The sequence below is a fragment of the Chanos chanos genome, chromosome 9 (genome assembly GCF_902362185.1).
Source record: "Chanos chanos chromosome 9, fChaCha1.1, whole genome shotgun sequence".
NCBI lineage: Eukaryota > Metazoa > Chordata > Actinopteri > Gonorynchiformes > Chanidae > Chanos > Chanos chanos.
In genome coordinates this window covers 42,805,572-42,833,514 of record NC_044503.1, presented here as the reverse complement: position 1 = coordinate 42,833,514, position 27,943 = coordinate 42,805,572, and the positions used below count along the sequence as shown (strand labels likewise).

The window sequence follows — 27,943 nt, the reverse complement described above, 5'->3', positions numbered from 1 at the left end:
GGTTCTCTAATGACTGTGTGTGTGTCAGTAGAGCAGTGTGAGTTAAATGTGTAGGGGAGGTTCTCTGATGACTGTGTGTGTCAGTAGAGCAGTGTGAGTTAAAATGGGTAGGGGAGGTTCTCTGATGACTGTGTGTGTCAGTAAAGCAGTGTGAGTCAGGTAGAGTAAGAACACAACACAGTCTGTTATAACCACAGTAACAATCACACCTCTACTCAAACTGACAATGGATCTGAACATGTTCAGCTATTTCATCTCTTCACTTTATCTTCATGGTAAGAATCAACACACAGTATTTACTGCACTCTGCTTTATATTTTATCATATGAGTGACTGGTGAATTAGACTTGTCTGTGATCATTTGAGCATGTCTTACTATATACGTGTGTATCCCCTTTGAGAGGATGCGTATTTCACATCAAACAGTCTCCGGATAAACCTGAAGAGAGTAATTTGATGGTGGAGCTGATTGTGTTTTCTGAGGGGTGATGTGAACCCTGTAAGATAAAATCTCTGTGTTAATGAAATGATCTGTTTTCAAACCAATGATGTAGTTTAGAGGTGAACTCTGGGCTTTTGTCTGTCATGTGTGTGTTAGTGACGGTGTATTAAATGTTTTGAAATTGTGAATTGTATACAGTCAAATAGAACAGTATTAAACGCTGACATAAAACGCATTTTCAACAAAAGCTGAGCATTTTTTTTAATGACATTTCAATACATTTCTTCTTTCTCTTCTTCATCTATTTAAACCAGAAGTGAAGTTGTGATAGTGTACAGTCTGCTTCAGTAAAAGAGGAAAATTCTAGAGAATACTTTTAAAAATCTGTGTGCACTGTATTTTCATTCTGTTCCACTCAATTCTGATATTGATTATTTTTTGATTCTACATGATTGATTTAATAGAATTGATTTGCTTTTTACCATCACATCACCTCTCCATTGGTTTTACTCAGTGTTTTACTGATATTTAAGATATTGGTTTTAAACCAGTTATCGCAAACTGTCACAAATTTCACTATAAAAATTAAAATTACACCCACACACACACGCATGGCAGTGAGTATGTAAACCTTAAATATAACATTGTTTCTGTATATTTTAATTTTTATAATTAAATTTCTATATATACAGATTATGTCTCTGTCATGTACTCTGACTGTGAAAAAAGTAAGAAAATAAAAAAGAGTTTGCCAATATAGAGACATTTATTCATTTATTTGTTTAAATTCTGAAGTGCTTCACGGTTTCTTTTTTATTTTACCGACTAAAAATTCCTCTGTCATTCACCAGGACGCTTCATAACTCCTTCACAGTGAAAAGAGAATCATCAGTGTGTCTCATTATGACACAAACTGTCTGTATATTTCTGTTCTCTTTAAAGATTATTCAAATACGTCTGAGGGCGTTTACATTTTTAAAAGTAAAGTATTGATTAGTTATTTCTACATGATTGATTTTGATAGAATTGATTCTCTTCCTACCATCACTGCACCTCTCATATATAATGTGGAATCACATGGTCAGAGTCGCACAGCTGTAATTCATAAACAGTAAAGATGCGTCTCCTCTGCTGTTTTAAAATTATGATTTTGTCTATCATGTCAGTTTAAGTAAAATACATCAGTAAAGAGAACAAACACAACACTTAACCTGTAGAACCATACAGAATCTGTGATGACCGGTCAGAAACATCGTCAAAATAGAAATACAAACAGGGGCTTTTCTAGCTATTGAAAAGATCAGGGGCCAAGTCCCAGGCTAAGAAGCTAAGAAAACCGGAGCGTTTCGTCTGGGTGGGCGCCTCTTCTAACTTCACTGTGTTTACTGTGTAGCGTTTGATTACTCCCCCCTCCTTCAGACACTGTAAGTCAAGATCTCCACTCTGTTACACAGTCTGTCTGTAGTTTTTCTATAAACACCTCCTTTTTCAGGGTGAAAATATTCAGTCCCGAATGATCGGACCTAACGGCACCACTGAATATAAATATAATAAAATCATTATAAAAACAGTGAAATTTAGTGAGGATTCACAGATTCATTTTTATTAACAATAATTAATAAAAATGTTATTAATAATAAGATGTAGTGTTAGATAGTATAGCCATTATAGACATTATAGTAGCCATTCAAGAAGAGAAGATATCACAGATATAAAACCAAAACTATGATTTAATCTCCTGTGCTAAGATGACAAGAAATTGTTTATCTGTGTCAGTCTATCAATTTGACAAACTGCATCACAATTACAAGAGTGGTGATGTGGTGTTGTCTCCTCAGGTGTGTGTTTGTGTAGTGATGTGGTGTTGTCTCCTCAGGTCTGTGTTTGGGTGGTGATGTGGTGTTGTCTCCTGGACCTGTGTATGGAGCAGTAGGAGAAAGTGTTTGGATCAACACCACCATCAGAACTTCTGATAAACCACTGAAAGACATCAGCTGGACATTTAATGGAAAACCTGTTATTACATCTGACGCTGATGGCGTCCTTATAAACCCTGTTTACCGTGACAGAGTTAGACTGGACCCACACACTGGTTCATTAGAGTTACTGAATGTGACTGTGAGCGACAGTGGAGAGTACACAGTGATGATAAAGAAAACTCCTAATGATCCAGCACTGACAGACAAAACTACAATAGACGTGATTGGTAAGAATCACTTCATCATCACACTGGTCACATTCTACTTCCTGTTTTTCTTATCACCCTTTAGGGCCTGACTAATTTGTCACAGAGAGATTTCTGATGATTATTATTATTTAAGTCTGACTCACTGAACTTACACTGAACAATCCTCCTTTCACCTGGTCAGGGGTTATGACAGGGTGATGAATCAGGGACAGAGATGATTCAATTAATTATCAGTGATATGAAAAAGCAGGACCAAATCTGGATTTAAGGGCCAGGTTTTGATCTCCTTGGGGTAGTTTTATGTGAATTATCTTACAGTGGTTGTAGCAGTTTCATTAGAAGTTTGAAACTGCACAGGACAAAATGAGTCTTAATTAATCATTTCATACAGTGTTTTTACTCCTCTGTCTGACAACACAAACACTCACTGGTCACGTTCTTGCAAACACATATGTTCTGGAGACACCTCGTTAGTGTACAGTTAGAGACCATGGCCCATCTGTTGTCATGCACAGGGCGTGTTATCCATTCTCTAGATCTTCATCAGCGATCTGGTTCTGACCACAGGACCACTGTTGGCTGGATCACTCTCAACCCAGCAGGAACAAAATATGAGGGAGGTTAGGTAAGTAGGTATGAGTGAGGTTAGGGTGGTAGGTATGAGGGAGGTTAGGGTGATAAGTATGAGTGAGGTTAGGGTGGTAGGTATGAGGGAGGTTAGGGTGGTAGGTATGAGGGAGGTTAGGGTGGTAGGTATGAGGGAGGTTAGGGTGGTAGGTATGAGGGTGGTTAGGGTGGAAGGTATGAGTGAAGTTAGGGTGGTAGGTATGAGGGAGGTTAGGATGGTAGGTATGAGGGAGGTTAGGGTGGTAGGTATGAGGGAGGTTAGGGTGGTAGGTATGAGGGAGGTTAGGTAAGTAGGTATGAGGTAGGTTAGGGTGGTAGGTATGAGGGAGGTTAGGTAAGTAGGTATGAGGGAGGTCAGGGTGGTAGGTATGAGGGAGGTTAGGGTGGAAGGTATGAGTGAAGTTAGGGTGGTAGGTATGAGGGAGGTTAGGATGGTAGGTATGAGGGAGGTTAGGGTGGTAGGTATGAGGGAGGTTAGGGTGGTAGGTATGAGGGAGGTTAGGTAAGTAGGTATGAGGTAGGTTAGGGTGGTAGGTATGAGGGAGGTTAGGTAAGTAGGTATGAGGGAGGTCAGGGTGGTAGGTATGAGGGAGGTTAGGGTGGTAGGTATGAGTGAAGCTAGGGTGGTAGGTATGAGGGAGGTTAGGATGGTAGGTATGAGGGAGGTTAGGGTGGTAGGTATGAGGGAGGTTAGGGTGGTAGGTATGAGGGAGGTTGGGGTAGTAGGTATGAGGGAGGTTAGGTAAGTAGGTTTGAGGTAGTTTAGGGTGGTAGGTATGATGGAGGTTAGGGTGGTAGGTATGAGGGAGGTTAGGTAAGTAGGTATGAGGGAGGTTAGGGTGGTAGGTATGAGGGAGGTTAGGGTGGTAGGTATATGGTTGATATATTTCATAGAGTGGCCAGTGAATGTGGGTCAAATGTAGGTGTTTATAATAAAGTGGAAAATGAATTTGTACAGCTTGTGTAGTGGATATTAGAAACCTAGACACCTGTTTTCAAATGTTAACTTTTGTTTCCTTTAAGGCAAATGACTGATCAGTACATGATAGGAATAAAAATACATCAACAATTTAAAATGAAAAACATCTCAGACAAAGTTTTCTAATTTTCATGTAAACAAACATGAACAAACCTGAAAAACATAAACATTACATGATAGGATGTGGCAGTAGATGCCAGCTTCAGTATCTACTTTAAACCCAGAATCACACACTGAGACAGAAGGCACTTATACAACTCATCTATTACACTTACATAAATCATCTATTATGCAGATCAGAGCTAAAGAAAACACTACACACTGACATAATGTTTCTCTATACATTACACACTGACACAGTGTTTCTCTATAGACTATACACTGACACAGTGTTTCTCTATAGACTATACACTGACATAATGTTTCTCTGTAGACTATACACTGACACAGTGTTTCTCTATAGACTATACACTGACATAATGTTTCTCTATAGACTAAACACTGACACAATGTTTCTCTATAGACTATACACTGACATAATGTTTCTCTATAGACTATACACTGACACAATGTTTCTCTATAGACTATACACTGACATAATGTTTCTCTATAGACTATACACTGACACAATGTTTCTCTATAGACTATACACTGACACAATGTTTCTCTATAGACTATACACTGACATAATGATTCTCTATAGACTATACACTGAGACAATGTTTCTCTATAGACTAAACACTGACATAATGTTTCTCTATAGACTATACACTGACACAGTGTTTCTCCATAGATTATACACTGACATAATGTTTCTCTATAGATTATACACTGTCACAATGTTTCTCTATACACTACACACTGACATAATGTTTCTCTATAGACTATACACTGACATAATGTTTCTCTATAGACTATACACTGACATAATGTTTCTCTATACACTACACACTGACATAATGTTTCTCTATAGACTATACACTGACATAATGTTTCTCTATAGATTACACCCTGACACAGTGTTTCTCTATAGACTATACACTGACATAATGATTCTCTATAGACTATACACTGACATAATGTTTCTCTATAGACTATACACTGACATAATGTTTCTCTATAGACTATACACTGACACAGTGTTTCTCCATAGATTATACACTGACATAATGTTTCTCTATAGACTATACACTGACATAATGTTTCTCTATAGACTATACACTGACATAATGTTTCTCTATACACTACACACTGACATAATGTTTCTCTATAGACTATACACTGACATAATGTTTCTCTATAGATTACACCCTGACACAGTGTTTCTCTATAGACTATACACTGACATAATGATTCTCTATAGACTATACACTGACATAATGTTTCTCTATAGACTATACACTGACATAATGTTTCTCTATAGACTATACACTGACATAATGTTTCTCCATACACTATACATTACACACTGACATAATGTTTCTCTATAGATTACACACTGACACAGTGTTTCTCTATAGACTATACACTGACATAATGATTCTCTATAGACTATACACTGACACAATGGTATTCTATAGAACAAAGATTTCCAGTGATATTTAAGCCTAGTTACAAAATAAAAATCACCCTCCTTTTCTCACAGAGATAATATCTGGAGTTTCCCTCACTGGTCCAGCACAACCCCTAATAGAAGATCAAAGTTCTGCTGTTTTAACCTGTGAGGGAACTGGCTCCATCATCACCACAGAATGGATGAAGGATGGTCAACCTCTGTCTCCTAGAAACAACATCATCTTCTCTGCTGATCTGAGATCAGTGTCCATCAGTCCAGTGAGGAGATCAGACAGTGGAGAATACCAGTGTAGACTCAGTAACCCTGTCAGCTCTGACACTGCAACCTACACAATGACTGTCAACTGTGAGTGTCACACACATTCACTTTACAAGCGCAAGACACCGGTTGTAGTGACAAAAATTATCTTCTTTACAAAAGAAGATCAAAATACAGGTGCAATCCAATAACAAAAAGGTGCAGCGAAACAGTGTGCATACAAAACACAAACAGCGATTGACAAAGAACAGGTGAAACACAAGGGCTTAAATACTAGAGGAAAACTAAACATTGATTGGATGACAATAACAAGGCAGGAACGAGGTAAATAAATGCAACAAACAGGATCAGGTGAGGGGTGGAAACACACAAGGAACAGGAGCACAAAGACATATCAAACTAAAAGTCCAAATATGAGGTGCAGGCTGTGACACAGACACTATAGAAATGAATAGAATATCAGAGACAATAGAATGAATAGAGCAATAGAGAGAATAGAAAATAAATAGAGTTACAGAGACAGTAGAGATATTAACAGATTAACACCATCCCATGATGCCTCTGTGTTTCAGATGGACCAGAGAACGTTTCCATCAGTGGACAGAATGAGGTGGAGGTGGGGTCAAAGGTGACTCTGACGTGCTCTGCTGAATCCACACCTCATGCCTCCTTCATCTGGATGTTGAATGGAAGAGAAACAGGAGAAACTACAGCCTCATATTCCATAGAGAAGATTGACTCCACACACAGTGGGAATTACAGCTGCACAGCCTGGAACAGCATCACCTCACTCACAATGTCAGTTCACCATCATTTAACAGTTAAAGGTAAAGTTTCACTGTGAGTTCACACACACAGCTCTGTTAATGTACTTTAACATTGTTATACAGTGATTTTTGTGTTGACAGAGTTCAGTACTAAAGTGATAAACGTCCTGTTTGTCTGCAGTGAGAGAGTCTCTCCATGGAGAAGCTGTCAGTGTAATCATCATTGGGGGAATTACTGTATCAGTGACAGTAGCTGTAGGTTTGGTGTTCTGCTTTATGAAAAATAGAATTGGGTGAGTGATCTTTTATTTTGTGTGAGATCATTATGAATTTTTTTTACGATGTTTTTTAAAGTAGAACATATTTAGAAGAGAGAGCAGTCTGAAATTCTCTGTTTGTTACAAAGTCACAGATCAACTTAGGGAAAGAGATGTGAATCCAGTTAAAAGTCAATACTGGAATCAGAGAAATAATATTCCTTTTTCTTGTTCCCTTTTCACTCCAGTTTGGTAATGACCCATTGCTTTCTACTTCTGGTCCCTGGTCACAACCCCCATGCCAGCTAGAGAAACGTTACTCCTTAGGTCTATGAGATGTTGGGCCATAGTGTTACTCCTTAGGTCTATGAGATGGTGGGTCATAGTGTTATTCCTTAGGTCTATGAGATGGTGGACCATAGCATTACTCCTTAGGTCTATGAGATGGTGGGCCATAGTGTTACTCCTTAGGTCTATGAGATGGTGGACCATAGCATTACTCCTTAGGTCTATGAGATGGTGGGCCATAGTGTTACTCCTTAAGTCTATGAGATGTTGGGTGATAGTGTTACTCCTTAGGTCTATGAGATGTTGGGCCATAGTGTTACTCCTTAGGTCTATGAGGTGGTGGGCTGGTGTCGTTTTGTCTCAGGAGGAAGCAGCAGTCAGACTCCATACAGTGATATAGTATTTACTTTGTTCTAACAGTGGATGGTGTAGATCAGATTAATTGGTAGTAAATGAGATCTTATGTGATCTTATGTGATGTTCAGTTCAGATCATCCCACACTGTAAGGTCTTGTTCTTTGTGGAGTTATCATACTGCACAATGAGGACACCAGTCAGGACTGTCTCTGGTTCTGAGGTACAAAGTCACCAGTGTCTGTGGACTTACACAGTTCTATAGCAGGACAACATGGAGGCACTTTTGGAGGTTTATTGCAGACTGTTTATCCTGTTTAGAATCTAAACTGGTTTTCATAGTGGACTGTTTGACCTGTTGAAGGTTTAAACTGTTTTTTATTGCAGACTGGGCCCAGGACGGTTTAGAATTTAAACAGGTTGCTCTGTAACCTGAGGAATTTGTATTGATTCACTATTTTCACTAATTCACCATCAGTATTGACTGAGGTGTGACTCCTGGAATGTGTGCAGTTCTCATCACTGTAAAAGATCAGTCACATCGCTGTGGTGTCATCAGGAACACTGACACTGGGAGCTGTCATCTGAATCATTTTGTGTTTTAGCGCCACCTACCAGTCATTTCTTGGTGCAGTAAAGAAAGTTGCTTTGAGTGAGGTCACTTTAAGAAATAGCCTCTTTCTCATTGGTGGAGCTCAGGCACATGACTTGTGAAATCACACTTTGGTCAGCCATTTTGTCACCAGCATTTACACTAGAAGGCATTGTTTAGTTCTGTCTTATGAATCTTTTCCAATGTGTTTGTGTAGCCTGGAATAGCTTTGCTTGTAAGCAGCACGGTTCTTCTATGTTACTTAGCTGTGTGTGGGTGCATATTTAGTGGCCTCATACACTTTGTGATGCTGTGTAACATAAGCAGATTACCACTGTGTTTGCCATACTGTTATACTAGCTCAGTGGTTAGTGCTGTTGTGTACTGTAGTTCATAGTAAAGCCTAAGCTATACAGTGTTTATTTGTAGCATTCTATTGACTTTTTTTTTTTTTTACAGTATTTGCATTTTATATAAAGTTTGTAAGCAGATCCTCTTAATTGTGTTATACTGGATGTGCCAGTAGACAGGCAGGCAAAGAATAGGAACAGTTCACTGATGGGGTTTGTTTCTCTGTATGTCTGAAGAGTTAAGATGAACATTTCAGTGTGGTGTTGGTCTGACTGTGAGAAAATCCAGTCAGTCTTTACAGATGGACCTGCACTGTCCAGATCTCTAAGTGTCAGTAACACTATGAAACAGATCATATTATTAAAGATTTTAGTTTGTGAATAACATTTTGTCAGAGGTGTCTGACGTGTTCAGATGTTCCAGAACAGTGTGTAAACAGATGGCATTTTTTCACTAACCTGTTTATCCTATATGAAAGCCTCAGTGAGGCCAGAGTTTCACTAACCTGTTTATTCTGTATGGAAACCTCTGTGAGTCCAGAGTCTCACTAACCTGTTTATTCTGTATGGAAACCTCTGTGAGTCCAGAGTTTCACTAACCTGTTTATTCTGTATGGAAACCTCTGTGAGTCCAGAGTTTCACTAACCTGTTTATTCTGTATGGAAACTTCAGTGAGTCCAGAGGTTGTGGGTCAGTGCTGGACAGTATGAGACAGTAAGAGTCTTTGTGAGGACTTCACAGATGTTAGAACAGCTGTAAATGTCACATTCGGAGAGCTGTAATGAGATGGACAATGTGTTATCATGGTCTAACTTTACCAGAATGTTCTTTTTAAAATCAAGAATTCACCTCTTTTGCTTTTTGTGACATAGTAAATTAATCATTGACAAACCTTAAAAAGGACACAGACCAGCCTTTTGACACTGTGTGTGTTTGTACGTCCACGTGTGTTAGTGAGTTATACATAATCTCTCTCTCTCTCACTGTCTCTCTCTCTCTCTCTCACTCTCTCTCTCTCTCTCTGCCTGATGTCAGACATTTCCAGGAGGCCAATAGGAAGCAGGTGGAGCTTGGAATCTTGGGAGGAGACACCTCAGTGTACTCAGAGGTCAAACTCAACTCTGCAGCCAATCAGAGAGCTCTACAGCTCATCTTAGGTCAGTGATGTCACTCTAGCTCCGCCCTTTCATGGACACCTCAGTTTCTCACAGTTCTGATCAAACTCAGGGTTGTCATGGAACTTGTTGTCATGGGAATTTATTTTTGTACATTAATGAACTTTTCAGCTGATTTATATTTTAATATTTCTTATGAAATAGGTGTCACATCTGCCCTTGAAGTATCAGAAGTCATTTATACACAGGTGGAGAACTGACTGCTGGCTCTGATTGGATGAAAGCGTTGGAGGTGTGAAGAGTTTTTACCTGTGGTGTTCCTGGGCTGTGAGTTAGTTGTTCTGTGGACAGTGTGAAATATGGAAGGGATGACCTGTCTTCACAGGAGATGCATCAAATTTTATGACAAGAATTAACATAGACATTGATGACAGTGAGAAGAACTGAACTCTGAACCGCTTGTTAAAAATACCAACTACTTCCTGTTTGTAGCCACCGCTTATGTTTGGCCGTCTAACACTACATATTACAACAAAATAGAATTTAGTTAAAAATCAAAGTTCTCATCACCACACACACTATACACACTATTTACAACAGATTCACATGCATACAGACTGTAGCAAGTGGGCACACACACACACACACACACACACACACACACACACACATATTCACGCTACACAATCTCTCACACACACGCACACACACATATTCACGCCACACACACACACGCACATGCACATGCCACACAGATATATACACGCCACACACACATACACACGCCACACAATCTCACACACACGCCACACACACATATACACGTCACACAATCTCTCACACACACACACACACACACACACACACACACACACACACACACAGGGTTCTAAGGTCTAAACACAGTTTTATGACCATGTCTCCTAGTTTCAGATGGAACTGAACACAGGTCTCCGGTCTGTAAGGAACCAAACACAGGCATCTGTTATGTGAGGAACTGAACACAGGTGTGTGTTCTGTGTTGAACTGAACACAGAACTGAACACAGGCCTCTGTTCTGTGGGGAACTGAACACAGGTCTCTGTTCTGTGGGGAACTGAACACAGGTCACTGTTCTGTGGGGAACTGGACACAGGCCTCTGTTCTGTTGGGAACTGAACACAGGCCTCTGTTCTGTGGGGAACTAAACACATGGTTTTTGGGGAGATAAAGTTAAAAGCAGAGAAAGGGACATTCAGACAGGAGAATTTCTCACTGACTGTTTGACCAGAGAAAACTCTGTCATTTTATTTTTGTCTTTATTTTTCCTGTGTGACTCTTATCTGAGCGTGAATCTCTCCTGTGTTTATATTTGTCATTTCCATGGTCATTCATGACTGTGTTACTTCATTAGTCTTGTTCAGCCAGAGTTTGTCTGTAACGTCTCTCTCTCCTCAAAATTTTCCTTTTTCAGATGATTAGATTTCAGTTTATGTAATGACAGTAGGATATCAGTTACTATGACAACAATAAAAATTCAGATAATATGTCAGTCTGTCAGCAATTATAACAGACAGTAACAGTCAAACTAACTCAAAAACTCTTCATCCAGGAATGAGTGAAATGACATTTCATGATTTAACTAAAACTGAAGAAGATGTCAAAAGCTTTTCTCTTGATTTTTATTTTCATTTTTAGCACCGGACATTGTTTTTAGACATGTCTGTCATATGTTGTTATGTGTATAACATTGTTTGTGATGTGTGTGTTGCATGTTGTGATGTGTATGACATTGTGACATGTGTGTTGTGTTTTCTGGTGTGTGTGACATTGTGTGTGTGTGTGTGTTGTGTTTTCTGATATGTGAGTCATTGTGACACGTAAGTTGTGTATTGTGATATATTACATTACACAACATTACATTTATTTAGCAGATGCTGTTATCCACAGTGGGGAAACAATTCAAACGCCAGTATAGTGAGAGACCTATGAGTAAACACTGAGTACTACATCTGTTCAATAGGGCAAAGTGCAAGCAAGAAGTGCAAGTTTTCATTTCAAGACAAAGGGCAGGAGATTAGGTAGAGAAGAACACAGTAGGTGTGAGTTAAGTACGTTAGGGTGTTAGAGGTGTTAGGTGTTAGGGGAGGAGGTGTTCTCAGACATGTGTGACATTGTGATGTGTGTGACATTGTGATATGTGTGTTGTGTTTTCTGATGCATGTGACATTGTAATTGTGTTTGACGTTGTGACACACATGTTGTAGATTGTGATATGATTTGTGTTGTGTTTTCTGATCCATGTGACATTGTGACTTGTGTTTGACATTGTGACAAATGTGTTGTAGATTGTGATATGACTTGTATTGTGTTTTCCGATATGTGTGATATTGTGGCATGTGTGTGTTGTGTTGTCTGATGTGTTTGAAATTATGATGTGTGTGACTTTTGTGCAGAAAAGTTAGTGTAAGTTAGTGTCTCCGATCACCTCATATCAGCCTCTGTTTGAGTCTTTTTCATCATAAACTTTTTCTGACCACAGACCTGCTGTTGTGTGGATGTTTTCTCAGTGCTGGACTCTTCTCCATACGCCTGTGACATTACTAAGTGTGAAAAACACTAGCAGTGTTGTTATTCTTGGCTTAAACCACAGCTCTGACTGCTAACGGTTATTCACACCTCACTATTAACACTCCTCATGCAACTATGTACCACTCAAACTCTCTTAAAACTCTTGTCATGCATAACAGACAGAAACATCGTGTTAAATGTGTAATACTTTTATTATTGTGTAATTGAGCTTTGGCTGCTAACGGTTTTTCACTGCTCACTGTTAACACTCATTACATGGCTATGTACCAATCAAACCCTCTTAAAACTCTTGTCGTGCATGACAGACAGAAACATTGTGTTGTTTTTGTCCACATTATAATCTTTATTAGTGTCATTAACCATTTTTCACCAGTTAAACTGGATTTTACTGGATTAACTGGATCTCTATATTCAGACATAAACCACAGCTAAAGAAATAACAGCTCTATGCAATACAATGAAAGAAGGAACAGGGCTCAGTTTTGAAATGCTTGAAGAAAAACACTTATTAGAAACTCAGGACTTCTATCAGTATCTGCAGGTACAACGTTCTGTCAGTGTGAGGGTGAGAAAGGTAACAGAGACAAGTGCATGTCTGATCCTGTTCAGAAAAGCATATAATTCAGATACTGGCAGTAGAATCATTTCATGCATGTATAAGGGTCTGTCCAATCTTAAAACACATTTGACTTCACACGTTAAATCAAACTGGCTGAGGGGAGGAGGGATAATTATATTTGAGGAAGGATGGACAACAAAATGGAGATATCAGTGGAAGTGTACTAGTTCACAGAGATGGAGGGAATCTGGATGGAAAAACCTGATAAGGTATTTTATTTTTACACTCTCGGAAATCCCAGTATGATAAGAACCTTCCCGTTTCCTGGAGAAACTGTGGAAACCGAAAATGCAAAGCATTACAGGAATTTCTGGGATTGTCCCGTTATCAGAGATTATTGGAGAGGGATACACAGTGTCCTACGAGGCATTTTTGAGTGTGAAACACACCTAGGAAGTAAGACCATATATTTTTGCTTTAAACCTCAAGAATGGTTAAAAATAGAGAAATATTTAATGAATACAGTGCTGGTACCTGGTAAAAAGAGCCTCACCAGGAAATGGTCATCACAGGAGAGTCCAACGTGAGACTCATGGATGGAAATCACAGTGGACCTTCGCAAAATGGAGAAGATAACAGAATCTGTCAATCATAAACTGGAATAATTTGCTTCACACTGGGAAAAATGGTGTATCTACGTAACGCCCCATAGGCCTGACTTTATTTTCACAAATCAATGATTATGTTGTAAAGAAAAGATCACTCCCTACCTGTACACAGTTTTTCTCCATTTCTATGTTTCTCACTTTTCTGTAAGTGTATACTTCTGATATGTACTATGTGGAGATTTGTGGCAAACATGAATATATGATATATACATACAACATCTGTAATACATCCTATGGAAATGTTTGTCTGATGAAATGTTTGTTTGTTTAAATGTAAAAAATATATAAATAAGTAAATAAACTTCCCAGTATGAGCTAAATCTGACCAACTGGACCACAAGATGGCAGAACAGTCCATCATGAGAACCTGCACATGTTTTCATGTTACTCTATATTTAGTGAGAAATTTATCACAACCAGCGTGTTGTACATAGTATTAGCACAGTGTGTTTTATTTTAAGATTCCTAGGTGTTTCTGTATTCCATAACATAGAAAGATTTAAACAGAAAATGAAATCCTCCACTAACAACATAAACTGTGTTTACTTGATAATACACATTATGGCTGATTTCAACAAATTTCAGACAGATTTCAGACTCACATAACAGTTTATCAACACTCTAACGTCAGTGTTCTTGAGTTAAGTTTCAAGTTTCAAGTTTATTTAGAGCCCAATATCACTGTTTACAGTCTCAAAGGGCTTTACAGGGCACAACAGTCAAATCAAAACAGGACTTAATCCTCATGGCAGGCAAGAAAAAATTCCCCAAAAACCCAAAGTTAAAAAGGCATGTTCCCATATCGTCATTTCTAACAACTTTGCACAGTAACAATGTTATGTGAGGAGCAGTTTAGCAGTCAGACAATGGCAGGGTGAACTCAGGAAGGGGCTGTCCTGCTAGATTACACTGCAGCTGTAAATCTGCAGTGGGCTGTGAACTGAGTGTGTAGAGGAGTCTACTGACTGAGACAAACACTCTGGATGGATGTGGACATGACACAGTACCTGCTAATGTCTTCACTTTTCTTTTACGGTAAGAAGAATAAATCAGTGTTTGAATTATTGGCTATTACAGCACATTTGATGGGGCTAATTTTATTTTCAGTGGTCACATTTCAAACAGCAGCTCTTCTTAATATGCTTTTTGGTCCTCTACAATGTAGTCTTCCACTCCTTCTGCGTTTGCTCCCACCCCTGCGTTTTCTGTGGGAGTGTACTTCCTGTTGGGAAAGTGGCCCTGCATTCTCTGTGAGAGTGTACTTCCTGTTGGCAGTGTGGTCTGTGTGGGGGGAGGCCTGTGGTTGTCATTGCTGGGGGGGCCAGGCGGCTCGATCAAGTGAAGTACAGGTCAATGGTAGGGCTTGTCCCTGACCAGAATCTCTGTTGAACGATCACGGTTATCTGCTCCAGGATATGTCCAGGGAGCTGATGGTCCATGATCATGACGATGCTCCTGGTTGTGAGGTCATGATCATCACTTGTCCATTTCTGTCATGGCTGCAGAGTACCATTGAATCAGTGGGGTTACATGTGCAAAGAAATCTGATTAAAGCACCCATCAGATTATTATCAGATAAAGGAATAGTCCAGTTTCCATGGTCAGAGAAGTGGTACAATCCCATTCACATAGTGAAACATCTCCAGTCGAGGAGAGATAGGTATCGGTTGCCTAATTAGCATACAGGTATATTTGAAAAACATTTCTTTGTCATATTTTGCTTACATGTTCTGCGAGGTCTGTGATACTAAAGACTAAACCTAGACCTACACACTCGAAAAACCAAAATAGTAACTGTTGGTAATTTGGGGTTTTCCAACGGACTCGTCCCAGATTTGCTCCGAAGTCCTGATGAAACCGGCATCAGAAAGTTTACTGGAGACCTTTCTGAATTTTTCACCATTTCTGGTCTTCCTGCTGCCAAGTTATTTTAACATGTTTAATTCTTTAAAACTCAGGCCAATCGTAAATATCGTCTCAGCTTCTGTCCAGAGATGACTGTTGTATCTCTTCATGCTAGTTAGTTAGCAGCCTACCATAGATTGGGTAACTTTAGAAATTTCATGCCACAAAAAACTACATTTCACATCCAAGCCAAATTAAAATTATTGTCAAGTCTCCTCTTAACTCTGACAGAACTAATTGTCTGTGCTGTCGGTAGGGGTCAAATGAGGAAAGCTACAAAGCTAACCCTGACGTTTACTGCATTAGCAGGCAAACTTATAATTTACTGTATGTGAAAAAAACAGCTCTAGGCAGATTTTTGGTCATGGAGGACAGGCATATGACCTATTTGATAAGCTGTTTGATCATTATTGGCAAATTCTTTATTCGTAAAGCCAGGTTTACTAAAACCCCACCAAATTTAAAAACTGAGCCTTATTTTGGGTTTCAGGTCTCAGAATGTAAGAATGCCATAGATCTACTGAATATAGTGGCCAGTTTTGATTTATTAATTTAAATTTGAATTAAATTCATTTGCTTTATTTTGTATTTTTGACTGTTTGTTTGTTTATTTATTGTTATTATTATTGTTATTATTATTATGATCATCCTTTTATTTATTTTTACTTTAGTACTGTTGTAATGTATTGTAATCTTTGTTTTATTTTTACATTCTCAACATTATTATCTCAAGGCATTTATCTTCCTCTGCTAAGCTATTTGTATTTTGTTATAATGTTGCTGCATTCAGTTTCCAGAATGCTGTATATTTGAATATTTCTGAAAAAAATAAGAATAAAAAAAAAATCCTCCTGACTGAAGTCATATAAAGTGAGCAGTGAAATAGCAGAGAAAAATATCACAAATAGCCACTAGGTGGAGCAGCTCTAATACACTGTTGCTTCCCTTGTCCCTTCCTTGTTAAACTTGAAAAAGATTTTAATCAGCATGCACTGTGGGTCTGGAGTTCTGCTTGGGTGTTGTGTGCTTGGTTATGTTTGGTCTTGTTCTGTTTCCTTTAGTTAAAAATGTCGTTTAAAACAAATTATAGATACGATCATGAGGCAATATATTATAACAATGTGAATATTATCAATGGATTCAATGAAATCATGTGCTCGGAAAACAATGAAATAGAGCAGCAGTAATAATTGCAATATTACATGATAACCAAAAAGAAATGAAAAAGATCAGTAAAATTCAGATCTACTGAAATAAAACCAAGGCTGAAGTGTCAGTCAGTCAGCGATGAGTAGTCTGGATACTCAAGCTCAATATCCTGAACATCAGTGATTAAGGGACCAGATGTTGCTAACCACATGGAAGCTACCCATCTTCATTTTGGCCTTGGTCACAGCGGTCATATTATCAGAGTTGCAAATCTGGAAACTCTGCCTAACGACGGCTCATCAGTGTAACCCGACAGTGTGACCTGTGCTGATTCGTTAAACAGTATTCTGTGATTCTGTTACTTCCCCAGCTGACACTGGGCTAACATCGGCCTCACAGTGGAGTTCCACTTTTGACTTTCCCAATCTATGTGGACACTAGCCAAGGTCAGGTGGCTGGCTGGCTGGAGCTGCTTCAAAACACCAGCTTCATGCCTGAGTGCCACACTGCAGTGGCCTGTCCCCCCGTCCCTGTGATAGCAGCTCCAGCCATCACTGTGACCAGGGCAAGGAGAAGGAAAGGGGAGGTTATGCAGGAACATTTTTTTAAGTTTTAAACAGCCATAACTGTTTACATGGCATTCATTTTATGTGTGGTCATGCCTCTGTGTCTCAAACAGTGTCAGTATATACAGTATATACACATATCATTATTGTTCTGTTTATGATGTGATTGATTCTTACTAGTGTCTGTGATGCATTAGAGTCTAGTTAGCATGTGTGTGTGCTCAGCCAATGTATGCGATTATATTTTTATGATACTTGTATCATATGGAGCCCATGGAAAGGTGTGTGTGTTATGTAGTTACCATGGGTGAATTTGATTATAAGCTGGGTTTAGTTTGATGTGGGACCGAAAGCTCCCATCCTGTTGTGAACTCAGTGAATGAAGCTTCAGTTCTGGTCTCATTATTCAGTCATTCACTTCAGTATATTTGATTAACAATACAAGATATCCACTATGAACTTCACAAACAGTTTGAACAACTGCGATTGCCGCTGTATGGGTCAGTCTCAAGAATGTTCGGTTTCATGTACCAGTATTTGTGTGCTGCCCATCTGTTTGAATTCACCTCTTTTTTCAGTGTCCTGATTGAAGTTTCATCCAGTTAATTATTACCTTAGTTGCATTTGCTGTCTCTGTAGATACATTTCTAACTCCAGTATGAACCAGTGTATACCTGCATCATTCGGCAAAACACGCTTGAGACACTGACCAAGGGCAGTGTATTATGATAGCTGATCAGGAATGGGAGATCACATCATGTGATCAGGTAACCCTCAGCCACAGTCAACCACAGAAGGGAAGTGGGCTTAGGGTATCCCTTGTAATGGTCACCCATTAAAAAATATATAAATATATATATGTTTTAATATGTCTATTTTTTTTACCTTTCTTCCTTGGGGTCCTCATTGGAATATCTGTTCATAAAATTGTCTTAATAATAAACAGACACTTGGAGGATGGGACTATCAGAGGAAAGCATTAGGAAAAAAAAACACGGGGAAAGGACTAAGGTCCCATCTATTGGCCTGCCAATCAGCTGGAGGTGTTGGTGGGATGGGACAAGTTTTTTCATCATCGCCAGCAGCTGTAGTATAGTCAAATAGTCCACCCAGACCTTTTATGCGTTTGTAGCCCTTTCTATTCTGAGAAATAGAGAGTGTTCGTTACACCCTGATGTGCTTAATGGGGATGGAGGTAGACTACCATTACATCTTCCCAGGAATTTCATTTTTCTTTGCTCTGATGTTTTTGTAACTGTATTCTTACAACTAACTGGGGAAAGACTAATGCTGTAATGTAACCTTCAAATGCTTTTACAGAACAACTGAGTGCTTGTCCAGAGACTGGAGACTGAATCTTTGGAAAGGTAGGTAACTATAGTAAGAATGCCACCTAAAACTCTTAAACAATTTAAAACTTTTAAACAACACATCCCTTTTTGTATAGCTGAAAGAAACACCCAGCCATAATGTGTTATTTGTTACAGGGAGGCACACAGATAATTATCACAAAGGATGAATTCCTTTTATGTTACATGGATGTTGAATTTTTGTAATAAGATACAACATTCACTACATACAGTGGAAAAAATCTTAGCCAGACATTCTGCTGCCTACTTGTCTTGCTTACAATATTCAGACCTTACTTCACTCTTTACGTTCCAATTTCTGTACCATGACATTGTGTTAAAATACAACATAAAATTAAACTTATACATCTATTTTTGTGAAGCATAGTTTGGTATCAATGCACAGATAGTGAACAAAACAGTGGGAACACAGCAAGGTTTGACAAGCGAAGGGTTCCGGTGGTTCAGCCACTTTATTATGTGGATTTTCCTTAGCAGTTTGGTTGACAATGTAAATGACAATGGGGGGGGGGGGGTCAGAAAGGGCGGTCAAATCAGTGAATACATATCATTTAAGAAAGAGAACCACTGAGCTTATTCTGGTTCGACGGATCTTTAGGAAATACAAATAAGGTACAGAGATCTGAAATTAATATGCGGGACACCCAATCTTATGCATTCACTATCTTCAAAAGAAAGTTGCACATCAATCTAGATTCCTTTTCCTTTGTCATGGAAAAACAGCCGCAAGGTTGGAGGGATATTTCTTTGACAAATATCCAAAAAGGTATTAAATATTCAAAAGGCTGTAAGGGAGTCATACTTCAGTAAACCAAAGTATGTACAAAAGAAAAAAATAATAGAAAAGAGGACAAACTCAGCTCTTATATTTCAAGCACAGACATTTATACAGAGATTGTAAACAGGCATCGCTTGCATGTGATTGGTGATTTGTAAAACAGAGAACAACAGGGATTTCTTCTTCTAGGGTTACAAAGGTTGTTTTCTCTACATTTACACATTTGTGAACAAGAACATCACCTTGGGTGGAGACCAAGACGGCCCTCAGCATCCACGGCAATGCCCTGTGCAGTCAGACACCTTATGGAATGTTCATAGCCTGGGAAGCTTGGGCCTGTTCCTAGGGCCTGTCACTAAGCCCCTCAGTAGATAAGCGAGAGAGAATCATAAACTTAACAGACAAAAGGTTCTTGTTAACTGCTAGCCTACACAGAGTAAGATAATGTGCATGATACAGTATGAAAATGGGTATCGCTGACTGTGGCACAATTTCTGCCCCTACACCTTAAAGAGGGAAATGTTGAAAAACCAGCCAAAAACAAGAGCATTATGTAGCTTAAAGACTTTAAGTCAAATCTGAAGAAAAGAATATTCTTTCATTCAGATAAGGGGCAGATACAGATAGTCACTATGGTGACAATTTCAAGTGACTCTAAATCAGTAAGGTTTTAAAACAAATCGGTGAATAAGTAAAACTTGAAATTAATGGATGGAGTTCAGAAACAAGCTTAATTATTTGATTTCAAGAATATGCATTAGTACAGGATATTTTACACACAAGAACTGATCAACAACAACTATGAAGAAACAATTTTCAGTCAGTTGAAATGCATTTGGAAGTTTTACTGACAATAGTAGCATATCGCTCTCGTAGCATTATTCATAGTATACGTAATCATATATTATTAGAGTTCAAGCACTGAAGAATCCTCACTTTGAAATGACCGAAGTTTGACACAGTTATCTAATTTACGATGGTGGATGAACAAATTGCATGTGTTCTCATCCATACTCGATGAAACTGCTATTGCAACTCTTCCAAAGCAGATTCTCTCGTGAAACTGTTCCATTCATCCGGGATATTTCCACGGTCTTTGAATTTATATCCATACTTTTGCTCCCATTCTGACTGAAACTTACAGATGAACCATTTCCAGTAGCGCTGCTCACTGCCATCTGCAGTAATGCTCCATGTATCGTATGGGTCTCCAGCATCCCTGTATGTCTTGAAGGGGATCCATTTATCCTTCTTACGAGCAAAGAATTTTGCATCACTGTTAACTGATGTGGTACAAAAATCTACAGAAAAATGGTCTGTGTTATGATAATGGTAGCCAGCCAGAGCCTCACAGCGATGAAACCTAACGCTGTGTCTTTTATCATGGTTGGGGATGGTGTTTGTGCAGATGGCTTTGCAGAAAGGACACTGGGCCCAACATCCCTCGACCTGCTGAAAAAGAATTTTGGTAGGTTTCTCTCTCAATGCCTCCACATCCATCTTTTTGTCCTTAACCATCTCTTCCAGGGATTTGGCCATCATTTCTTTAAAGAACTGCCAGTCTTTGATGTCTTCATTTTCAATGCAATGCAATTCATTTCTCATTATTGTAATGAGATGCCCCACATTTCTACAGAACAAGTCAAGCCACATGCTTGCATTGCCTGCCTTTTCATCCACTTCTGTAGTTACATCTGTGCTTGCTGTTAATAACTGATTTTTCATGGTCTCCAGGCTCTCCTGATGGATTGTGCCCAGCTTTTTGGTATCACAACAAAATTCATCTACCTTTTCCTGGATAAATCTTTCAAAGTATCTCTTTGGGTAATCAATATACTCCTCATACATGCTGAAGTCCTCCTGAGTTGCCAGATGTTTTAGTATATGATTTTCAAGATTTGATCGGTTGCCACTGAGAGCTTGGTTGTTGAGCTTCAACTCATCTGCTATCTGCTGACTGAGTTTCTCATTTGCTGCCTTCAGAACCTCTGGTGTGATGTGGTCACACAGAAAATCAACAAATATTTTCACAGAGCTGGCTCCTTTGCAGTAGTTTTTGAAAGATTGGAAATATTTGTCTCTTTGACTTTGCAGATATGTTAGTGGATCATTTGCAGTCTTGAATTCCTCATGCATCCTCTGAAATCTTGAAACATTTTTGAGACAAAGATAGACCGACAAGTCCACCCTGAATTCTTTGGTGAATTTATGAGCATCTGGTTTGTCCTCAAATGCAAGAATGTCCTTTTCAATATTTGATAAAATTTCATAAATGAAGTTCTGATCAAAGTCCTTCTTGTCATTTTCTTTGGCAGTGATGTATTTGTTGACTGCATGAATAATATCATTTTTGAGAACCTCTACATCATGTCCTCTGCCACGCATCCAATCCAATGTCCTTTGAAAGACATTTTGCTGAATGTGTTTTTTTGGATCAAACTTAAACAATCCTTTTTTAATTTTGTCTTGGATGCCTGGTTGTTTACGGAACTGGCTTAGGAGGACTGATTCCACTACAGCTTTCACATTCAGTGGCTCCTCAGGGGGTTGTGATTTCAACACCTCAGCTGTCCAGTTACTCCAGAGATCATCAAACTTCTTCGTCACCTGCTTATCTGTCAGTTGCTGTGTTTTAAGTTTAGATGCTAGACGTTTGCTCTGCTGAGTCAGCTCATTTGTGTATTGGGTTTTCCTCTTGTCCAGCTCTGACCTGTTTTGCTTGGAGGTGAGTAATTCCTTACATTTTTTCAGAGTCCCATCAATGAGCTCACTCTTCAGGCTTTCAAAACGCTTGTCAATATTTGTCTTCCACTTTATGAGGGTCTCTTTGTTTTTGTCTTCTTTGAAATACTTCTCTATCTCAGTCTTGAGAGGTTCATAGACTTTGTCATACTTTTTCATCAGATCTGCAAAAGTCACATTCTGAATTAAGTTGCTAGCGATCTGATTCTCCAGTTTAGTCTGAAGGCTCAGGGAAAATTTCCTCAGGTGCCATGACCACTCTCCATACTTACTTTCCAAAGAGCTGTACACCATCATTTCAACTGTGTTTTTGAAGCTGAACACAAAGTTCTCCTGCAGCAGTGCAGTCCAAAGGTCAGAAACTCTATATTTGAATTCTGACAGTGAGGAAAATTTACATTTCTCCTGCCATGATGCAGCTGTTAGGAGCTTGATCTTCAGTTCTTGAACATTCTGGCTATATGAGGGATTAGGTGGGGCCATGGGAGGGTCTCCCTGTAGAAGATTTTTGAAGTAAAAAACTTGTGTTTCAATGTCAAAGTGTATGACATCACTGAAGCAAGTGACACCATCAACATTCTCCTCTTTTGCTGCCAGTTGAGCCATTTCATCCAGTCTCTCCAGGAGACGTCTCCTCCCCTCAATGTTTTTATCTCCAGCTGATGATTCTGCAACATTCTGGTGCACAAAAATGCAACTAGGTGTGATTTTAACCTGTTTCATTCTCAAGAAGGCCTGCACGCAAATCTGAAGAATGTCGTGCATCTCAGAAGGGTTCTCCCCCATGATATTGATGACTGTTGCGTCGCCAAGTCCGATGATGAAAGTGGCGAGCTCGTTGTCATGGCTCAGCGATATCTTTGTACTGAGCTCTGGAGATCTGAGTCCCTCCGTGTCCACAATGAGGACAAAGTCGTATCCGAGGTCATTTCTAATGCTGGACTCCACTTTTACAAGCTGCATGAAGGCTCCGCGGGTACATCTCCCAGCGCTCACAGCAAACTGAAGACCGAACATGGTGTTCAGCAGTGTGGATTTCCCAGAGCTTTGAAGCCCCAAAATGGACAGAACAAACACCTTTTTGTCTCCAAGGGTTTTGATGAGCTCATCCAGGACAGCCTTAATCCATGTTAAAGGGACATGGGCAGCATCCCCATCCATTATTTCAAGCGGATACCCAGAGAGCAGCATTGTCACCCCTATTTTTGGAAGTGTGGCGTATTGTTTAGTGTTTTTCTTGGCTTGTGTGCACATCTGAATGGCCTCATAGAGTTGACTGACCTCTCTCATAATATGCTGAAGTCCAACTGTAGTAGCGGCCATTTTGTCTGTTATTCTGTCCAGCTTGGTTTGCAGAGATTGTACAAGAAATGCTTTTTCTTTATCTTTGGATACATTTTTCATTTTTCTCCAAGTTGAGTTATAGTCCTCTTCAAGCAATGCAAGCTCATCAGTGGTGAGATCATCTAGGAGGATCCTAAGCCACTGCAGCATGTACAGATGTGTGTCTTCAAACTGAGCAGGCGTTGTCAAGCATTCCAGGAATGATCTCATGAAGTCATTGAGAGGAGTGGCTTCACGAAGTTGTTCCTTACGGATTTTGGTCATCTGAGCTGAGATTGTACTCTGCTGCTGTTCGATACTTTCCTTTTCTCTGACTTGCAGTCGATACTGCTCTTTGTTCTTGTTGCACCACTCATGCCACAATTGACCTTGCAGTGGTAAAATCCTCTGCTTCAGGGTGGATACATCCTTCACATCTTTCAGAAGGCACATTAATGTCTGGGCCTTTTTGTACCCATCCTTGCATGATGGCTTATCCTCGTCGACTATGAACTGTAGTTTCCTTGCCTCTTCACAGCACTTTTCAATTGTTGCAGTCTGCTTATATTTACTGATGCACTGTTTGATGCTTGAAATCAGTTCCTCTGTAAATTTAGCCTGATTCCTGTTCTTTGCAGCTAGCCTCACCTTTGTGGGGTTTTTTGATGGCTGAATATTATCCTTAGCTGAGAACAAGCAGATCAAGGGGACAGAGGACTTGGACAGTTTCTGGGAGACCTCTTTGGCGGTTTCACTCAGAGGGTGCTCTGAAAGTAGAAGCACATTGACTGTACTTACTGCTTGAAGAAACTCGAGTTGTTTTGGGTGTTTTGCTGCGTCACCATGAAGGTTCAGAAAGGCCACACAGTCATCAAATACGTCGTCTTCCTTCCCTCCAGGACAGTACCATGCAATCTCCACAACTCCATTCATGAGCAGGCTGTCTGGAGTGCTGCCTTTGCAATGACGGTGGAAGAACACACTGTGCTTCTGTTCGCTAATGACACCATCCAATATCTGGGACTTGGAGTTGGAATCAGAAACTCCCAATCTAATGAAGGAAACAACTGGCACTGGTGTGTTGAACATTTGTCTGTTGTAGTACTTCCCACAGCCGCTAGATGCAGTTTGTTTTTTGCTATGCCATGATTTCCTGATGTGTCGGAGTGCCCAGAGAGGGAATTCCACTTCATCTGTACAGGGGTTAGGTACCAAGAAGGGTAGGCTAAACTGACAAGCAGAGAGTTTCGTAAAAATGTACTGTCGCAGGAAATCATTGGAGCAGTGGAAAATGGCCATGTGCACATCCATTGGGTGAATTTGCGCCTGTTTGACTCTCACCACCGTGTCTGATTTATCAACAAAATCAAAGAAGTCATCATCATCATCATCTTCAGCATTTGCACCATCCTCCCCAAAATCCATGTTAGTTGCCTCAGGTTTTACAAACAGATACCTGGCTCTGTAGTCCAATGTCATGAGTTTGTAGAGATAAAGGGAGCTCAAGTCTTTCTCTGTTTTGGGCTCTTTTATACTCAGAGATAATTTGTCTATGAGAAGAACATTAGATTTTATCATCTTTTTGGGGTAGGAGTCTTGGAGGCCCAACTTCAGAAGCAAATCCATAAAGCTACTAGTTTTTTCACTTTTGTTATTCACTGGTGTATTCTGCTCATCGGTTGTCTGAACCTCAGTTAAAGGTGCCACTTGCTTCACTAGTATATTTTCCAACTGAGAGACAGCCACCTCGACTGTTGCACTTCCATCACTCATCTGGGTGCCGGTAATGATGGAATGTAATGCCCTCTCCAGGGACTCCCAATCATCATGGCTTTTCTCAATCACTGATTCAATGTGAGTTGAAAGATTGTTCTTCAGTTGTGTTTGTATGAGCTGCAATCTTTCTCCCTTTTCTTTGGGTGAAATCGTGATGTCTTTGTCAGTGGAAACAGTCAAAGCTGTCTGCAACAGGTAGGCCTGAGCCCTAATGGAACACTGTTCTTTTAGAGAGGAGTATATGCTAAATGCTTTCTGCAGTTCAGACTGTAAGAATATGATTTCATTCATATCCAGAACATGATTAAATGTCTTATATTCTCTGCGGTATCCTACGACGGTGATTATGGATAGTATCAGCAGTTCAGCTTCCTTTTGATCATTTTCTGCCAAGGAATTACAAAATGAATTCAGTGAGAGGGTTACAGTGTTTGTAGCTTTTTTTTTTGCACTGCGATCCTGTTCAGAAGAACTGAAGGCGTGTCTGCTGTCCTCCAATTCCTTTTTGACACATTGTAAGATTCTGTCTAGGTCTGAGAATTCAGACACCGAATCTTGTCCATGGAAGTCTTCTTCAGTGTGGTAGGCCCAATTCACAATTGTCTTTCTGTTTGGGAAGTTCCCCAGTTCATAAAGATCAGGTTCCAATAGAGAGCGCATCAAAATTCTCAAGTCTACAGCTGGGGATCTGCTGTTAACTGTAACCACTTCAAACAGGTACTTGTGAAGTATCTCATTTGAGAGACATTCCAGAAACCAGGTTTTGTGGGATCCTGTTTTCTCATAGAGCCTGGTTTTGAAGTCCAACAACTGTGTCAAGTAGGATTCACAGTCAGAGGCACTCCACCCCTTTACTGACTGAATCAGAGTTTTTGCTTTTTCCACTTCAGAAAGAATGTTCTCTCCCCACACCTCTTCCACAGTTTCTTTAGTGATATCTGCGTATGCTTCCATCAATATTCTGCCTAAATTGGACACGTCTTTGAAATCACCTCTGTGAGAAGCCATCACTATTTCCCAGACAGGAATCAGGGTTGTTCCTCTGTCAATAACACTCCAGGTTCTGTTATTAGCAACAAGATGGGATTTCCACAGCCAGTGATCATCAATCTCAGCAGGACCACCAGTTTTACTGACTGACAGCTGCACTTGACTCATCAGGTCCTCTCTGTGTTTCCCAGTGAAAGATCCTCTCAGCTGTGTGGAGGATTTTGTTGCTTTGCCTGAGATAGATAGCGCACCAAATCCAAATCCAGCACAAGAGTAAACTTTTAGAGATTCAGAAGTCAACTTTTTTACCTCTGACAGATCTTTACTTCTGAAGCCTGAGGCAGAAGCTCTCCACCAGAAAACTCCACCGAAGTGTAGAGGGCCCTGGTTAACATGGGACCCAAATCTCTCATAAAAACGTCTCACTTTGTTGGTTTGTGTTTTGCGGTCATTCGAATGCAAAATGACCTTCTCAATTTCTTTAAGGGCATTAACAGCCCCAGTGGAAAGCTTGAGTTTATCTCGCTGAAAAAATCCAGATGCAAGGGGGATGTAGTTGTACTTTGTGTGGAGGATGAAGGACTCTTCTCGTGAATTTGAACTTGTTTCCTCTGTCTCGCTAAATTGACTTTTCTCCACTCCAAAGCCAAAGCTGAAGCCTTTGAATCCAATGTTCAATGAGCAGCTAAAGCTATAGCCTAGTTTCTCCATGACTTTGTGGAAAACTGTTTCAGATTTTTGGGATGAAAATTCTTTCTGCTCGTACCTGGTATTTTGCTTTGGGCCAGTAAGTGAAAATGAATCTGGAATCTCAATGAGCTGATCTCTTTTCACCAGGAAGTCTTCAGGATTCCTGGTTTTGTAAACCCCTTCCAAAGCCAGACCCCCAGATGCATTCTTCAGAACATCCTTATCTGAAATCATCTCGGATGAGAGTGTTGAACTCTGTACAATGTCCAGCTGTTTATGCAAGATTTCTATGACATCCTTCAGAGTTTGACCGGTGTTCATCCAGCTTTCCCTCGGGACATTGAAAGCAATGCGGATCTTGTCTTCCATGTCTTTTACTTTAGCATCATTTCGATCTTTACCCTCCTTAAACAAATTCTCAAGCTCCATTAGATTTTCCTTAACCCGCGCTACATTTTCTTTGAATGACTCCATTCTGGCCTGCTAACACTTTTAAAGTATTCTTTTATCTTCTCAAAGATGTCTGATTGGTCACACGTTATTCTTCATTTCCTAACTGCAGATGTTGTCAAGGTGTTATTCCATAATTTCCTAACATTGTTTCACCTCAAATATACAGTACCACATGTGTCTAAAGGTCTGAATTTCAAAAGAAATAAAATGAACAGTGTCTTCAATGTGTCTTCCACAATGATTTTCTTCTGTGTTTCATATTTCCTGGGGGAACAAAAATAAATTGATAGAAATGAAATTTAGTTGTAATTAAATTTATGCTTTCAAATACAAGGTGTAAGTATATTATACAATTTTATTTTCATTTAATTTACTTTCAGCTTGAAACAATCCTTTTTCATCCCTCAAGTCATCACTTTATACTTCTGAATGTTGCCATTATTTTAATCGTATTCAAAAACAGGCCCCATGACTGTATTAGTGAGCAAATTCATACATTACCATCATTTGAACAGTAGTCACATAAAATGTTTCCAGCAGTTTTTACTAATTTATGATGTAATATAACAATTAAGTTTTATAACTGTACTATCTTGTTACCCTTAGCCC

General features: G+C 39.5%; 1 protein-coding gene across 1 annotated transcript; it reads right to left on the bottom strand.

Annotated features, from left to right (window-relative positions):
- Positions 1–20,386: 20,386 nt before the first annotated feature.
- On the bottom strand, positions 20,387–27,355 carry LOC115821832 (interferon-induced very large GTPase 1-like). The gene is made up of 3 exons (XM_030785619.1): positions 26,958–27,355; positions 26,501–26,575; positions 20,387–25,409 (listed from the first exon to the last, which is right to left on the bottom strand). Exons 1-3 carry the CDS (start codon positions 27,353–27,355, stop codon positions 20,387–20,389), a joined length of 5,496 nt encoding a protein of 1,831 aa, XP_030641479.1.
- Positions 27,356–27,943: the final 588 nt, after the last annotated feature.

What these genes read in the sequence shown, in the direction of transcription:
- LOC115821832 (XM_030785619.1), bottom strand. Translation starts at nt 27,355, where the DNA reads ATGGAGTCATTCAAAGAAAATGTAGCGCGGGTTAAGGAAAATCTAATG. An exon ending in GGCCCAAAGCAAAATACCAG is followed by an intron (nt 26,576 to 26,957) that starts GTACGAGCAGAA and finishes CATGTTAACCAG; the next exon opens with GGCCCTCTACACTTCGGTGG. An exon ending in GAAGTAAAGATCTGTCAGAG is followed by an intron (nt 25,410 to 26,500) that starts GTAAAAAAGTTG and finishes GTGTTCCATTAG; the next exon opens with GGCTCAGGCCTACCTGTTGC.